This window comes from Canis lupus, chromosome 32, assembly GCF_011100685.1.
Source record: "Canis lupus familiaris isolate Mischka breed German Shepherd chromosome 32, alternate assembly UU_Cfam_GSD_1.0, whole genome shotgun sequence".
Lineage (NCBI taxonomy): Eukaryota > Metazoa > Chordata > Mammalia > Carnivora > Canidae > Canis > Canis lupus.
This window is the reverse complement of record NC_049253.1, coordinates 19,221,448-19,239,358: the sequence shown is the minus strand read 5'-3', so window position 1 is coordinate 19,239,358 and position 17,911 is coordinate 19,221,448. Positions and strand designations below refer to the sequence as shown.

At 37.8% G+C, this 17,911-nt stretch overlaps 1 protein-coding gene across 16 annotated transcripts in view; it reads left to right on the top strand.

Moving 5' to 3' along the window:
* RAP1GDS1 (Rap1 GTPase-GDP dissociation stimulator 1) overlaps positions 1–15,257 on the top strand; it is a 159,897-nt gene extending 144,640 nt beyond the window's left edge. For 6 of the 16 annotated variants that reach the window (XM_038582073.1, XM_038582075.1, XM_038582074.1 and 3 more), the window contains 2 exons: positions 3,448–3,576; positions 8,709–10,556. In XM_038582073.1, coding sequence (XP_038438001.1) covers positions 3,448–3,576; positions 8,709–8,836 — 257 coding nt within the window. In that variant the 3' untranslated portion in view covers positions 8,837–10,556. Of the gene's footprint in view, positions 1–3,447; positions 3,577–8,708; positions 10,557–10,599; positions 10,635–11,142; positions 11,216–11,652; positions 11,810–13,485; positions 13,682–14,116; positions 14,219–15,027 lie in introns of those variants that run through there. The other 10 variants (XR_005382808.1, XR_005382809.1, XR_005382802.1 and 7 more) reach the window with 10 other exon arrangements.
* The last annotated feature ends 2,654 nt before the right edge of the window (positions 15,258–17,911 follow it).

The window sequence follows — 17,911 nt, the reverse complement described above, 5'->3', positions numbered from 1 at the left end:
CTCTCTTGCTTATCTCCTTCTGTCACCGTGGCTTCTCTTGCTTTATAGTATTGCCCTCATTCTAAATTCTTACCTTCTGTGTCATTCTTCTGTGTGTTTTACATTCAAAATTCCCCCAAAGCAGAGTTTAAATAATTCAGCTGGTGTCTTTCTAGCATATAGCATCCGTGTTGGTCAGAATTCTTGAGAAGCTAATTCATAGGCATCTAGCTTATAGATAGTAACCTTTGTCCCAGGAACCAGTCTCTGATATAGATAGCTGGGGACAGTCACACAGCCTGTGGTTAAGGCCTGAGGCTGCCTTATACAATGGAGGACTATAGACTTAGTAGGTTTGTCCTGTACAGTTCAAAGCTATTTAGGTAAATACTGTTAACGATCACCTGTTAATTCCCACTGATGATTTATGTCCATAATTCTCACACAGTGGCAATTGGACCCACCAACCCCTATTCCAAGGGAGAACCAAAAGATAAACATGGTCTGTCTTTCTCTAGTGTCACATTTACTCAGATTTTAGGTATGAGAGATTCAAATTTTTGTTATCTTAAAGGGTTTTGAATTTTAAAACAATTTTTTTTTAAATCCTTGGTATGAGTAGGATGTAAAATTTTTCTGAATTTTAAAGATAAAAGACTTCAAGAACACATGCTTATTCTTACTGACTTTGGTCTACAGATAGAGATGCTTTGGAGGTCAGTTCAAGTCCTGGATTAGCCATGACTTCACACATGGTTTGAATAGAGTCAGCTTACAAGTCCAGCAGCCATCATGCGGAGTCAGTGGGGGGAGCTATGATGAAGGGCAGAGTGTTGGTGAGGATATTGAATACCAAACTGGGTTCATGGCCTGATTTTAAGTGGCTTAAAGTGATAAGGCAGTTTCAGAATATGCTTGATGACCCAGCCTGGGATGAATCTGGTTTTGTGCCAATATCTTCCAAACAAGTTATAATTTCATTAGCTTCCTGATACCTAAGCATTTGCCTCAGTCTGGTCACCTTACCATAGAATATACAAATTATGATACATGCATTTTTGTTGTTGTTACCTAATATTTCCTAGATTCCTTGACTTAAGATACAAAAATAAGTCCATACCATCTTTTTAATGCACAATATACTTTGAAAACCATATTTTTCCAATCTTGTTTCCTTAGACTATTTGATATTAAGGAATTAAATTTTTTAGTATGATAATAGTACTAAAGCAACATTATTGAGAGTCTTTTCTTTTTAGATAATTGTAGATTCACATGCCGTTGTAAAAAATAATACAGTGATCCCTTGTATATTTTACCCAGTCTCTCCAATGGTAACATTTTGCAAAACTATAAATAATATTTCAACTGCTGATATAACTTACCAGTCTTATTCAGATTTCCCCAGTTTTACTTGTTCTCATTTGTGTATCTGTTTAGTTCTATACAGTGTTAGGATGTGTAGTTTGTGTATCAACCACCCCAGCCAAGATACTGAATAGTTTAACACCACAAGAATCTCTCCGTTTATAACCATAGTAGTCACCTACCTCCTCCCTCTACCCCTTACCTTGTTTCTCATCCCTGGAAACCACTAATCTGTCCTTCATTTCTAAAATGTTATATATGTGGAATCATAAAGTATGTGGCCTTTGGGATTGGTTTTCTTAATTCAACATAGTTTCCAATTTGTTTTGTGTATCAATGTTTTTTTTTTTTTATTGCTGAATAGCATTCCATGGTATGTACATACCATAGTTTGTTTGACCATTCCTGTCAAAAAACATCTGGGCAGATTCTACTTTGGGGCTTTTAAAAATAAATAAATGCTATAAACATTCATGCGTAGGTTTTTATGTGAACATAAATTTTCATTTCTTTGGATAAATGCCTAGGAGTGCAATTGCTGGGTTGTATGGTAACTATATGTTTAATTTTTAAAGAAACTCTCAAACTGCTTTCCAGAATGGCTATACCATTTTACATTCCCACCAGCACTGTGTGAACGATCTAGTTTTTTCCACATTCTCATCAAATATTTGGTATTGTCACTGTTTTGAATTTTAGCCACTCTGATAGCTGTGTAGGCATTATGGTTTTTCCATTTTTCTAATGGAAAAATTAGAGCATATGAAAAGCATATGAAAAGATGTTCATCATTATTTGCCATCTGTATATATTCTTTGGTGAAATACCTATGGATTTTTTTGCTCATTTTCTAATTTTTTAACTATTAAGTTGGAAATTCTTCATATATTCTAGAAGCTTTATAGTTTACATTTAAGTGGATAATCCACTTTGAATTAAAATCTGTGTAAAGTGTGTGATTTAGGGCAACTTTTCTTTCTTTCTTTCTTTCTTTCTTTCTTTCTTTCTTTCTTTCTTTCTTTCTTTCTCTTTCTCTTTCTTTCTTTTTTTTTTCTTTCTTCTTTCTTCTTGCTTCCTTCTGCTTTATTTTCTTTTCTATATTCTTTTCTTTTGTCTGAGGAAATGCCAGTACTGTTTGTTGAAGAGGCTATCTTTCCTGCATTGAATTGATTTTGTACCTTTATCAAAAATCGTTTGAACTTGGGACACCTGGGTGGCTCAGCAGTTGAGCATCTGCCTTTGGCTCAGGGCCTGATCCTGGATTCCTAGGATCGAGTCCCACATCAGGCTCTTTGCATGGAGGCTGCTTCTCCTCCCTCTGCCTGTGTCTCTGCCTCTCTTTCTATGTCTTTCGTGAATAAATAAAATCTTTTTAAAAAATCATTTGAACATATATGTGTGGGTCTATTTCTGGGGTTCTCTGTCTCTACCAGTACCACACTCTCTTGATAACTGTGCTATGTAGTGAGCTTAAGCTTAACATCAGGTAGAAGAATTCCTCCTACTTTATTTCTTTTTTTATCAAGATTATTTACCCGCTCTAGGGCCTGTGGCTTTCCATATAAACTTTACTATAAACTTAAAGGTTTTCTACAGAAAATCCTCTGGGAATTCAACAGGAATTGCATTAAGAGTCTTCATCTTTTAAAGATACATACTGAAATACATATGGAAGAAACTGTCATTTTTACAGTTTGCTCCAAAATAATTTGGGATGGGTGAGAGTAGGTGAATGAAAGTAGAGATAGATGAAACAAGATTGGCCATAGTTTTTGAAGATATTAGTAAATAGTGTATCATTATATAATCTTTTCTGCTTTTGTATATGTTTAACATTTTTCATAATAAAGACTTTTTAATTGCCTGGTTAATATTAAAATATTCCCTTTAAGCTTAAACTAAATATCTGCTGAAATTTAACTCTACTTTTTTTTTTTTTTAACAAGGTCTGAATTTAATATTCTATCTCAAAGTCATCGTTATATATCAGTCCCTTTTGGAGAGTTTTATATGGTCAGTTTCTAGAAAAGGAATCAGTGTTTAGCCACATTGCACTGGGCTTATAAACAGACACAACTGATACTTTGTTTCCTATTCTAGGCACAGCTGAGAAAGATCTAGAAAGTGCTAAACTTGTACAGATTTTACACAGACTGCTGGAAGATGAAAGAAGTGCTCCTGAAATCAAATATAATTCCATGGTCCTGATTTGTGCTCTCATGGGATCTGGTAAGTATTTCTTCTATCATTTGAGGTCTATCAACATATGGTTGATGTTAAATATAAAATAATAGTAAATGGGGGCACCTGGGTGGCTCAGTTGGTTAAACTGCTGCCTTTGGTTTGGGTCATGATTCCAGGATTCTGGAATTGAGCCCTGCACTGGGCTCCTTGCTCAGTAGGAAGGCTGCCTGCCCCCCTCTCTCTCCATCTGCCTCTGCTCTCTCTTTCAAATAAATAAATAAAATCTTAAAATAGTAGTAAATGGTGGCTGTGGGTTTTAAAAGCATTAGAAATTATGGAGGATATAGGATTACTTTTACTTACAAATATTCCCAAAAGATTCTCACTATACTAATAAAAGTATCATGGGACACCTGGGGGGGCTCAGTCAGTTGAGCACTCAACTCTTGATTTTGGCTTGGTTCATGATCTCCAGGTGGTAAGACTGAGCCCTGCATTAGGCTCCATGCTCTGCACAGAGTCTGCTTGAGATTCTCTTTCTCCCTGCCCCTGCTTGCACACACTCTCTATCTCTAAAATAAAACTAAAAAATCTTAAATAGTATCATGTAGCAAATAGGCAAAAATCAATGTTAAAAAAATAATACATGTAAATCTCATTGACTCCAAAATATTTTGTACAAAGAACAAGTTCTCATTTTGTGTATCATGAATTTAGCTAAGGAATTTGTTCAAGAAATCATTGGCATATTCTGGTATATGTTCCATGGATACTGAAAAGAATGTGTATTCTATTGTCATTGGGTGGAGTGTTCTTTAAATGTCACTTAGATTCTTTTGGTTGTTGGTAGTGGAATTGAGTTTGCTATATTCTTAGCAAACAGAATATATTGATATTCTGACTAATTGTTTTGTCAGTTGTTGAGACAGAGGTGTTGAAGTCTCCAACAATAATGGTGCAATTGTCTGTTTCTCCTTTTAGTTCTGTCAGTTTTTACTTCACATATTTGCAGGTCTTCTGGTAGATACATACACCCTTAGGATTGCTATTGTCTTCCTGGGGGATTGACCTATCATTATGTAATGTTCCTCTCTGTTCTGATAATTTTTTTTCCTCTGAACTCTATTTGATATAAATATAGCTGCTTCTACTTTCTTTTATTTTTATTTTTTTAAAGATTTTATTTATTTATTCATGAGAGACAGAGAGAGAGAGGCAGAGACACAGGCAGAGGGAGAAGCAGGCTCCATGCAGAGAGCTCGATGTGGGACTCGATCCCAGGACTCCAGGATCATGCCCCGGGCTGAAGGCAGGTGCTAAATGCCAAGCCACTCTGGGATCCCTCTACTTTCTTTTAAACATTCTTGGGATCTTCACCCACTCTTAGTTTCAGTCTACTTTATCATTATACTTAAAATGTAGAGAGCACTTGTTAGGTCATGTACTTTAATCCACTTTGTCAATCTCTTTTAATTGGTGTCTTTAGACCATTTACATTTAATATAATGCCTGATGTTATGGCTTAAGTCTGCAGTTTCATTTTTTAATTTTCTGTTTCTCATTCCTAACTTCTTGTTGATTGCTTAGGCAATTATTCCCATCATCCTCCCTCATTTGTAATTTATCTCAGATATTTCCTCTATATACATTTAGAAACATATTAGACATTGTTACAATTTTTGTTTTCAGCCATCAATCATAATACAGAAAACTTGAAAGAAGGAAAGTCTATATTTATCTATCTACCACCTTTGCTGTATGTGTTGTTCTTCCTTCCTGATATTCCAAGATTCCTTTTTTCAAATACTCCCTTTCTGTTTAGAGAACTTTAGCCACTCTTTTGGTTAGGGTCTGCTAGTGACAAATTGTTTTCTGTTATTTTAGAATATCCAGGCTTCCCCTTCATTTGTGAAAAATATTTTCTCTGGGTATAGAATTCTAGGTTGACAGTAGTTCTTTTCTTTCAACAGTTGGAAAATGTGCCACTTTCTTTTGGAATTCCATGGTTTCTTAAGAGAAATCCAGTATTCCTATTTTTTCCCCCTGTTGGTAAAGTGTCATTTCAAGATTTTTCTTCTTAATTTTTCAAGCTTGACTGTCATGTGTCTTGGCATGGACTTCTTTGGGTTTATCCTGTTTCAAGTATGTTCACCTTCTTGAGTATGTAGCTTATTTCTTTTGCTAAATTTGGGAAAAAATTTTCAGGTACATTTCCAGCCCTGCCCTATTTCTCCTCTCTTTTCAGGTCTCTAATGGCATGGGTGTGAGATCTTTAGTTATATCCCACAGGCTTCTGAGGTTTTGTTCATTTTTTTCAGATTTTCTCTCTCATTCAAATTGGGTGATTCCGGGTAGCCCTTGTGGCTCAGCGGTTTAGCGCCGCCTGCAGCCCAGGGCGTGATCCTGGAGACCTCGGATCGACTCCCACATCGGGCTCCCTGCATGGAGCCTGCTTCTCCCTCTGCCTGTCTCAGCCTCTCCCTCTCTGTCTCTCATGAATAAATAAATGAAATCTTTAAAAAAAAAAAAATTGGGTGATTCCTATTGTTTTGTCTTAAAGCTCACTGATTTCTTAGGTCCCCTCCATTCTGCTGTTGAGCCTATACACTACGTTTTTATTTCAAGTACTATAGTTTTGAGTTCTAAAATTCCCATTTGCAGCTTCTTTATGTCTTGTTTCCTTGCTAAGACTGTTATTGAGGCATTTTTAAATGTAGAATATACATAAAATTTACCATTGTAACCATATTTATTTATTTCATTTTTTATAACCGTTTTTAAATGTACAGTTCAGTGGCAGAGTAGTACATTCACATTGCTGTACAACCATCACCACCTTTCTTTCTTCCCAAACTGAAACTCGGTACCCTTTAAAAAATAACTCCCCAATCACCCATTCTCCTAGCTTTTGGCAACCAATATTCTATTTTCTGTCTCTATGAATTTAACTACTCTAGGTACCACATATAAGTGGAATCACACAATATTCTTTTTTTGTGTCTTATTTCATTACCATAATGTCTGCAGGGCTCATCCATGTTTTAACCTGCATCAAAATTGCATTCCTTCTTAAGTCTCATTGTATGTATATATCACATTTTGTTTATCCATTCATTTATCAATGGACCTTTGGGTTATTATAAATAATACCACTATGAAAATATGGGTACACAGTATTTTTTCAGTCCCTGCTTTTAGTCACTTTGGGTATATACACAGAAGTGAAATTGCTCTATCATACAGTAATGGTTATATTTAATTTTTTGAGGAATCTCCATACTGTTTTCCACAGTGGTTACACCATATTACATTCCTACCAGCAATGCACATGGGTTCCAATTTCTCTAAATCCTTTTTTTTTTTCTATAATAGCCATCCTAATGAGTATGAGGTGTTACCTTATTTTGCTTTTGATTTCCATTTCCCTAATGGTTAGTGATGTCGGGGAGCTTTTCGTGTGTTTGTTGCCCACTTATATAGGTTCTTTGGGGAATGCATATTCAAGTCCTTAGCCCATACTTTAATCAGGTTATTCTTTTGTTGAGTTGAAAAGGTTTATATTTTTGGGATATTAATCCCTTAATAGATATATGATTTGCATTTATTTCTCCCATTCTGTGGGTTGCCTTTTCAATCTATTGATAGTATCCTTTGGTACCCAGAAGTTTCTAATTTTTATGAAGTCCAATATCTCTCTTTCTCCTTTTGTTACCTGTGTTTTTGATACATATCCAAGATATCATTGCTAAATCCAATGTCATTAAGTTTTTCCTTTTAAGAGTCTTAGAGTTTTAGCTCTTAATTTTTGTATATAAGGGCTTATGGGGGATCCCTGGGTGGCGCAGCGGTTTAGCGCCTGCCTTTGGCCCAGGGCATGGTCCTGGAGACCTGGGATTGAATCCCACGTCGGGCTTCTGGTGCATGGAGCCTGCTTCTCCCTCTGCCTATGTCTCTGCCTCTCTCTCTCTCACTGTGTGCCTATCATAAATAAATAAAATTTTTTAAAAAAATTTAAAAAAAGGGGGCTTATGGCTCTCCTGTTTCACCAGCACCATTTGCTGAAAAAAATGTCCTTTCCTTATTGAATGGTCTTGACATCTTTTTTTTTTTTTTAAGATTTTATTTATTCATGAGAGACACAGAGAGAAAGGCAGAAACACAGGCGAAGGGAGAAGCAGGCATCCTGTGGGGAGCCCAATGTGGACTCCATCCTGGGGCCGGATCATGCCCTGAGCTGAATGAAGGCAGACGCTCACTGCTGAGCCACCCAGGTGTCCCATATGGTCTTGACATCTTTGTCAAAAATATTTTGACTGTATATATGGGGCTGTTTTATTTCTTGATCTATAGCTCTGTCTTTATTTCAGCACAACACTGTTTTGATTGTTAAGCTTTAGAGTAGATTTTGAAATTAGAAAGTTTGAGACCTCCAACTTTGTTCATTTTTGAGATTGTTTTGAATATTCAGACTCTTCAGCTTCCATCTGAGTTTTAGGATGCATTTTTCTGTTTCTACTCAAAACATTATGTCTAGTTTTAGACCTTACCAACTTACTAAATATATCAGTTTGAGGAATGCTGATTGCATTAAGCTTATTAGATGTCAGTTTTCTCATCTAACAGTCTCCAAGTCTTGAGAGTCTTTTATTTTCCTGTAATTGAGGTTAAAAAGAGCAAGAAAGCCAGAAGGAGGAAGATCAGAAATCTAAAAGGGAAAGCTATTGTCACAGAAATTTGTTGAAGGGATATGAAGTATAACCTTTTCATTTACCAGAAAATTAATTTGAAACTGATCTAAAATTTCTAAGATTTTTTTTGTAAGTCATTGGACTTCATATTTGAACTGATGATAGGGTCAAGGAGTATATAACTGAAACTTGAGATTATACAAAGACCTGTGTTTCATTATAACTCATGACTCTAATCAAACTTAGACTGTACAACTTGACATTTGTCTGTCTATAAATATGGCAAGTAAAGTTCCCTTGATACATCTCTAATGAAGACATTTCTAGGCTACTATAGAATTGTTCCTAGTTTTATAACTTGGTATCATCCAAGTAAACATTTTGGGTATATGTATTGTATAGTAAGATTTAGGTGTATGATAGATTGTATAGTAACATTAGAACAATTTAACAGATGCATTATCTGTTATCTTGGTTTTTGTCTTCCAGAATCTCTACACAAGGAAGTACAGGATTTGGCCTTTTTAGATGTTGTATCCAAACTTCGCAGTCATGAGAACAAAAGTGTTGCCCAACAGGCCTCTCTCACAGAGCAGAGACTTACTGTGGACAGCTGAGAACTGCCCCTCCCTGATACATGGCATCATCCCAGCTCTGATTTCCCCTTTGTCCTCCATCTTCTTCCATATCACTTGTGCATGCGTGTAATGTTCCAGTACCAATTGAAGAACTGCTGTAGGTACCTGCCCAATAAGATTTCTAAACCCATAGTTAGTGTAAACATGAATTTGTCAAAAACAAGTCTCCACCCATAACTGTTCTCTTGTATTCCTGTTGCTTGAGCTACATTAAGTAGAATGTGCATGTTGTAGTCCTATGATGATGTAAACTTGGTACTACATAATGACTTGCTCCTCACACTTGGTAAAACTACATAATAATGTACTGGTAAATTAGAAACAAACAAGAATGCAGCAGGATCTGTCTAGCTTTTAAAGATGGAATTGAATAGTAAAAATAGCTCCATTTTTTGGTGCTTGGGAAGCACAGTGACCAAAAAACTGTATGGCTGCTCATTCATTAGTCTTACCTACTAATGTCAAACCCATGGTACCTAGAGTTAAATAAAATCCAATGCTCTCACTCTTTACCCTATGGTTTCTCCTTCTTCCTAACTATGTAGACTCCTGAAATTGCCACAAACTTGGCAAGGCTTCCTTGTGGTTTTTTAATTTTTATTTAATTCGCTGTCATCCATAGCTTAACATTGAAAATATTTGTGTTTTTCAGCATGAAACTAAAGGGTTGAAGAATCTGTGTTACACTAAGTACATATTTTGGGGGGTTTTTTGGCCTATATTTTAGAATCTGATATATGTACATTTTGACATCAGCATTGTCCAACACTTGTCTTTAATGTTCACTTGGCATTTGTTTTCAACTGAGAAATTGAGTATAGTTCATTGGAAGGTGGGTTGTAGAGGTTTTGTTGTGGGTTTTTTTGTTTTTTTGTGGCAGTTTTTCATCAGAAGTTTCCTCTGTCCTAGTCCTTTTAAATCTTATATTAGAACTAGCAGGACATAGAAAAAAAAAGATTAAGAAAGAAGTTTGTCTATACTAAAGAAAGGAAGCAGGTTATAAAAGCCATAGTTGCCAGTCTAGTTCATTCTGCAGATGGCCTCATACCAGTAGCTGTTAGAGTTTCCCACCTCCACTTGCCACAGAGAATTGCACTAGATCTCACAACTATCAGAAAAAAGTGACAACGCCAAGACTCAAGAGATGAGAAGACCCTCTTGGCGAAATATAGTGTACTCTTCACTGCCACTACCACCACCAAATGGGTTTTTAGAACTTTGAAACACAATCTTTGTAAATTAACCAAAAGATCCCTGTGACATACCCTGTCTTGTCCCCATGCACAAGCTTGACAAATACTGGCTGAAAGGTATGATGGGCTCCATTATGGAAGGGCTGTAGGGCAGTAGAATGGGCTGCCCAGGGTGACAAGAGCTCTTTCCTCTCCAGTGGGAGATACTGCACATATCTATGGGGTGACTGAAGTTGGACTTTTGACTCTGAAACAGGTATAATTCAAGAAAATTAAAACCTCAGTGGAGGTAAAGAAACTGACTGATTATTCCCTTTGATGTCCAGGAAAGGGACTATTATTTTGAATGCTTATGCTACACTTACTGTAAGAATGGTATTGTTTACTATCTTCTTCTGGGCTGGATAGTGGACTATATTTTATTATAGGTTTTGAAAAACATCTGTAATGTTGAATAGGCTGTCCATATTATTAACTAAATAAATAAATAGTATATCAAACTGTAATGGCATCATTTGGTTTGTTTGTATATTTCACTTCTGTTTCCAGCTCCTAGAACAGTGATTGCTCATTGTTGATGCTCAGTAAGTATTTGTTGATGAATTCCCGATTTTATAAACTTCCAGATCCCCTAAAGTAATTCCAGATAGATTGGTAGAGAAATGACATTTAGATATTTGTCTGGCTTCAGAGAATCTTTTCAATAGGATCAGTCCTTATTGAAAAGCATCATATAGGGCAGCCCGGGTGGCTCAGCAGTTTAGCGCCACCTTCAGTCCAGGGCCTGATCCTGGGGTCCTGGAATCAAGTCCCACGTCAGGCTCCCTGCATGGAGCCTGCTTCTCTCTCTGCCTGTGTCTCTGCCTCTCTCTCTCTCTCTGTGTGTCTCTCATGAATAAATAAATCTTTAAAAAAAAGAAAAAGAAAAAAGAAAAGCATCATATAGAAAACAGAACAGAGGCATCCAAAAATTATAAATTTCAGAGAAACCATCATCTGGGCCAGCTACCAGCAATCAATTGATATGCTAGGAATTCCCATCTCCAACAAAACAAAGTGCATTTCTAATCACCTTTTTTTTTTTTTTTGCAGAGAGACCAGAAGGCTATGCCCTTATGACAGAGGCCCACCAAACTAGGTGATGTGCTGTTCTGCATTGCAGGAGGTGGGAGTCTACAAACAATACTAAATATCCGACTACTTGATCTGAGTTCTAGAGGCCACCTTTAAGTTAGTTTGCTACCCACTAAGAATGTATTCTGAGGGAGAGTGGGAGGAACCTCACAGCATAGCTTTAATTATCACTGTCAGGATTATAGCATAGCTGAAAAGCAAAAAGGCCAGGAATTGGGAGAAAGATGTCTGAGTGAAGTGCACTAAAATGCCTTCCCTCCCTTCTAAGAAGGAAGCCCATTCACTCCTTGGGATCTTGCTAACCACCCCACAGACTGTAATCTCATTGTGCTCAAAGCAAAATTAATCAATTAAATGCTGGCTCATAATCCAGTGTTTTCAACTTGATACAACATGGCTTGTGTATATTACCTGATAACCATAGAGATCTAGACAAAATTTTTTAGCTCTAAAGTGATTTTGTCTTAGATGGAACAAAATGCAGCTCTTAGATATAACCATTTGTGGGAAGTGTTCTGAGAAACCCTGCATGTGAAGATTTCAAAAAGAAATGCTCTTTGGTATCATTAGAAAGCTTATCATCTAATTCTGCTGAATATAAGGGATGAAGATGTCCATTACATAGGTAAGTATTCTCCCTTTGTATTCAGCTGTTAATAGAATCAGTAAGCTTGGGCAGCCCAGGTGGCTCAGCGGTTTAGCCCTGCCTTAAGCCCCGAGTGTGATCCTGGAGACCTGGGATCAAGTCCCACGTCCAGCTCCCTGCATGGAGCCTGCTTCTCCATCTGCCTAGGTCTCTGCCTCTCTCTTTGTGTGTCTCTCATGAATAAATAAATAAAATGTTAAATAAAAATAGAATCAGTAAGCTTAAAAGTCTTAATTCTAGGAAGCCATAATATTTGAATTATGCAAGTGTCTATTAAAGAGTACTTAATGATATTTGGGATGAATCCTCATAGCTGTAACCAGGAAAATTGAGGGTTATTTTTTTTTTCACAGATGTGCTTTCTTAATTTGCATACATACAATGCAAAATTATATGCCATGTAGCTTCATAGATAGATGTTTTATAGGTATATCTGACAAATGTGAGAACAATTTTAACTGTGATTAGTGAAAAGAATAAGGTCTTTAAATACTGTATGATCTGTAGTAACATCCTGGTTCTGTTTTGTACTGGCTGTGTGACCATGATAGAGTAACTTAAACTCTCTGGGCCTGTTTTCTCATCAATATGATGAGTTTAATAATCCCATTTCCCAGGTTTTTTGTGGTAACTGAGACTTCTAGAGGTTGAAGGTAAGATTGGATGGACCTGTGATACCTGTGACATCTTATGGCCTATCCTCTCTTCTCCCTGGAGGATTCTTAGCTAAAGGAATTCAAAGAACAGCCAAATGGGAGATATTGTTTATTATCTTGTCTAGTGTCTAATAGTTTGAGGAGCACCCAGTTATTCTCAATGCAGAATGCATAACCCTTCTTCCTCCCCCTGAAACTATAACTGCCAGGTCTACAAAGTAGGCCTTGGATGTAGGTCTCCACTACAGTACTTCCTCTCCCTGTTCAGACTTATCAAGTGTGAACAACAGTAGTTCAACAATCTTAGCTTTTATTAATATACTAAGTCAATATAAATAGATCTGTGATACTATGAGTTTTCCTCAACATAGAAACAAAACAGTCCATCTTACCATTTTCAATACTGCCCACCTTATCAGTGTGTGTGTGTGTATATATATATTTATATACATACCTGTTCATGTATGTCTTTTTCTTAAATATAAACGCTGTGTGTTTTACATGAAGGCTTTTGGTAGCTGTACTCTGAAACCTGATAGAATCCATTTGTGATGGCCTATTTATCATTATGCTTGACTAGACAAGCAGACCCTTTATGTTGGAGGTTTCCAAGGGTAAGCTGTTTCTTCTATATCATGAATGGTTGGCTACAATTTTTGAAGGAAAAAAGTGAGCCTTGCATGGAATTTATGTTCCTTTTCAAAATTTAACTAATTTATTTTCTTCTTAGTGGACTTTCTAAAAATTCATTATTTCCTTTTTCTCACTTTGTTTCTTCCTAGAAAACAAACCAAAACTTTTTACCAAAATTTTTTACTGTGGCCACAGACATTTTAATCTAACAACATTTCAAAACTAGATAGTATATACCTATTTGTAATACGAGATAAATAGAAACTTAATATTCCCATAATTCATTTATATACTGATGCCTATGGTTCTCCTGACATTTGTTCTCTCAATCCCTGACTTTTCTACTGATGTCACATTTATCTGAAGAGAGATGTAGAGCCCCCCACTTACTGAGCAAAATGGAGGATCAAGATGATGTTATGAGCAGTGTCCTACTCTCAACAAGCAGTTTCGCTGGTTTCTCTGGCCCCCAGCATTATCAGTGCAGCTTTCAAGGAGTAAAAATTGGAGCAAGCAAGGTGGCTAAAGCATGGAAATGGCTCAAAGATCTGTGGTTTTGCTGGTAAGGATGTGTGCAATTTCATTTTACTCTGTTTAGCCTAATAGAGTTAAAACCACATTCAGGTGGTGTATGGAGCTTAATTTTTAGTTGGTGTCGGTCACATATATAGAGAATTTTGTTTCAGGATTAGAGTTTCAGAAATTTAGCTACATTTGTTTATCTTCATCAAGGAAGTGTAAAAGCCTAATCCTGTCATAGTTTGAAACCTGTTAGTTTCGGGTTTGGGATTTTTTTTTTTTAAGGAAATAATTTTAAATCTTTATTAGGTTTCTGTTAAAATAAAAAAAAATTTTTTTAAGCCTTAATAGAGACTTCTAAGTGTATGACCTTTAAATGTAATAGATCTTTTAAAAATATGTGTTATCTAGTTTCACATATAATTGAGAGACATTACTTACTATTGCAATAATTACTTTGTTATTTATTTATTCCCAGGAATCCTGAAGAATCTTGAAACTCTGCCTGTACCTTCAGATTACTGTCAAAAAATAAATTCCTCTGTGAATGCTCACTTTGAATTTTATAGCTATATCTAAAGTAGGCCTCCCTTTTACTAAAATAGTGTTTTTGCTCATTTTTAAAGGACTGCCATATAAATAGAGCCAAGTCTGTAGGGAAGCTGGCTTCGTCCCTGTCCTCACAGAGTCCATGCACTCAAATGAAAAACCCCTTCTCCTTTTTAGGACATTTCACAAGACTCTTCCAAGGTCAGCATCACCCCCAGCACCAAGACCAGAGAAAGCCAGCTTTTGACCTTGTCTTCTTTTCCAGTGGGACTATCCCACTTGAGATATTCCACTCAGCTTCTTGGTCCTCTGTCCCATCCCCATAGACACATCAGTTGAATACCTATAACTACACTGAATTTAAGGATGAGGGAAAGGTTAAATCATACTCTAAGATAATAAAAAGGCATATAGGTTGCAACCCAACACTAGAAGATAAAGAGCTGCCCTAATCTGGGTGGACAATGGGGAGGAAATATTACCCAGAGTACCTTTGATTTCAGATCCATCTCTGAAGGAATCCAAAATAGTCCCTAATTTCAGCTGGGGCCAACTATCCGTATACAATTCCTTCACCCCACCTTCCTTTTTTTAAGGTTCTAGAATGCAACCCACTCCCCCACCATGCCTTTTCTGCAATAATTTCCTTTTCCTTGCAGGTAAGGAAAGTAAGGGAGGAGGTGTTAATGACTCATTTTGCACTCTTAACCCACACCACTCAACCCCAGTGCCCAGAAGTTAGAGGAAGTGAGACAGCGGAGTGACCATCAAGCTTCATCATATCACATAGTACCAGTTAAATCCTGCTTCCTACCTCTTGACCTCTTGTTCTCCTATCAGGGTAACTGTGAGGTGCGGTGCCTTCCCCTGAACCATGAGAAGTGGGAGCAAGATGTGCAGTGACCTAAGAAAAGCATCCGAGGAAAAGATGTTACCTGTACATGAGTGTCTATAACTGGATCTGACAGTCCCTTACTCTATAAAATGCAGGCTTTGTCAAGCCTGTGACTAATGTCTAATGCAGAGTTACAGAATGAGCTTCTGGCACGCTCTCCCACAGCAATTGCCCTGTGTGTGTCCGTACTATGCGCAGTTGAAGTGCCCTGCCACATGGAGCCACCTTCTCTCCTTCCCACTTGCATAAGCGTTTGTTCACGTTACTAAGAAGTCTGTTTCACAAACCTCATTTTTAATAGTTGCATATTCTTCAATTATATAGGTGTACCATAATTTATTTAACCATTTTGCTATATTTGGGCACTTAAGACATATTCTAATTTTTGAAAAACAAACCAGATGCTAAGTCATGAGCATTTGCAGATGCTAGAGTAGTTCCTAAAAATTATGACTTGTCAGTCCCTCTACTTTCTACCTCTAATTCCCCTCACTTTCTTCTTCAGAGGTCCTTGTAGCCTCTTTGCCCCCTCCTGATTCCATTTGTCCTTCCATCACCTCCTGGACACCCTGTGCTCCTGCTAAGCCCTCCCTAACCTCCTAAGGGGACCCACTGCCCAGGAGAAGAGGGCCCACAAGAGTGGAGTGGCAGCACTTCCCTCCTGGGCATCCAGGCATGAAGTCAGTTACACCCACTTGGCATTGACCACCACTCCCTTACCAAATGTATCCGAGTGGACCTCCTAAAAAGAGGCGGCACAGGACACACCCTTGAGTACCCACTGGGGCTAGTGTTCAGCTAATTGAAGTCTAATTGCCTCTTAACACTGTCATCAACTGCTACCAGCACTTTTGCGCCTCTCACCAAGCCTGTGAACCACCACTCTGATTTGTTCCAAGCTGATAAACACTCTCCAGGCACCACTCACATGGAGAGGGAATAGAGGGGTGGAGAGCCTCTTCTGGTACAAGAATCCTCATTTAACACTCCTTGGGAATCTATAACCAGGCTACCCATTTCTTCCTATAGACCAGGGAGGGCAAACTGGGAGTCCTCATACATCTTTGTTTCGCATGGTATTTTGAAAAAAAAAAAAATTTTTTTTAAAAAAAGGAGGGGAGGGAATAAGCTGCTGTAAACATTTAAAATTTGGATGATTTTGCACTAAAATCTAGTTCTGCCTTTTTTAATGGAGATCTGGTAACCAGAGACTCTCTATTCCAGGTGAGCAGCATGTGGCTCTGGCCCTCTTTGGATAGGGCATGCTTCTCGAGCCTACTAGAGTCCCCCCACCTGGTCCCCTTCCCCTGTTCCCCATAACTCCATAGCCCCTAGAAGTCTATATATCTGTGACCCTGTGGGGCCCTCATGTGCAGGTTGCTTCTGGAGCAGGAGAAAGGGGAATGGATTTTTAGGGAGAAAGAAGCAGGACTACAGGAAATGCCATGGCTCGTGGAGGTCCAAAAATCTGACCCAAGGGCATGTGCAGCTTGCACTGTTTTTATTTCCTCAAAGACTTGACATTCTGAGGGCTAGTGACAGCTGCAATCTAATTGACAAGTATTCGGTACTGGAAATACAGCTACAAGCCATGCCCAAGTCTGTACCCACTCCATCCTGCTAACAAGAGGGAACTGATGCTGACCTTTCTGTCCCCTCACAGGACTGGCAGCACACTGTGGTGACTACAGAAATTAAAGAAGCCCCTTCTTAGCTTGGTCAGAAATGCATCCCTTCTCCTGAGAACAAAAGTATACTACATCCCCTCATCCCACGGAGTCAAGGGCTTTTACACAATAGGGGGACACTGCTAACCCAAAAAGAGAAATACCCTGCTCCTAAATGTTTCATTGGCATCATATACCAAAGGGGAGTATGTTCCCCATTGTGAGTAAGTGCAGAGTAAGTAAGCCCCAAAGGCTAAGTGATCCTCTGTGATTCAAATCACCAAGAATCACACAGACTGTAAGCTAAAATATGGCAATAGAGAGGAACTGTTGTCAAACCTTGTTTTCTCTAGGTTAATCAACCCAGCACCAAAAATATGCCAGAGCTCCCCACATCTCTGCAATATTGGAAGATGAATATAATATCAATAAGAGACCCAAACAAAATGTCTTCGGTTTCTGAGAAAATGAGGTAGAGCTTAGAAAAGAGAAAGAAATCAGTCACCACTTGGGACACAGACATGGTTCAAATGTTTACAAAGCCAGGATACATAGGAACAGTGGGCCTTGGCAAGGGTCAGATTGGTAGGACCAATAAAAAAAAAAAAAGGCAAAAAGACAAAAAATTAAAAATTTAAGACATTTTGTCTTTTAAATCAATATTGTGATTTATTTGCCCAATATCTAGCTCCTCATTCCATTTTAGCAGAACTCCAGTTTTATTCAGGGGGCCATTGTGCCAAGTTCAAAATACTCCAATTTCCCAGCTTTCTAAGCCTCACCTTCTTTTCTTTCTTTTCCCTGCCTCAAATGTTGATAATGGACCCCACAAATATAGCAGCCCTCTTGCAATCATGAGGTACAAACATGAGGATGAAGGCCTCTACACCAAGAACAGTGGAGCAGAAAGTTGAAAAGAACATCGATCCTCAGTAGCATCAGTGAACTGGAGGAGCAGCGCTGTATTGAGGACTCACAGTAATACATGAGACACACACCTGCTGTTTAAACTCCTAGAGCAAGGTTTTCTCTTATTTGGAGCAGAATGAAATTTTGATTAGCAAGGCTAATCATTAAAGCATCAAAACCTCTGAGGACAGGTTGTTCTGCTCATAAGCCACAGCCACAGAACTCATTAAAATAAAGGATTAAAACAACTAGG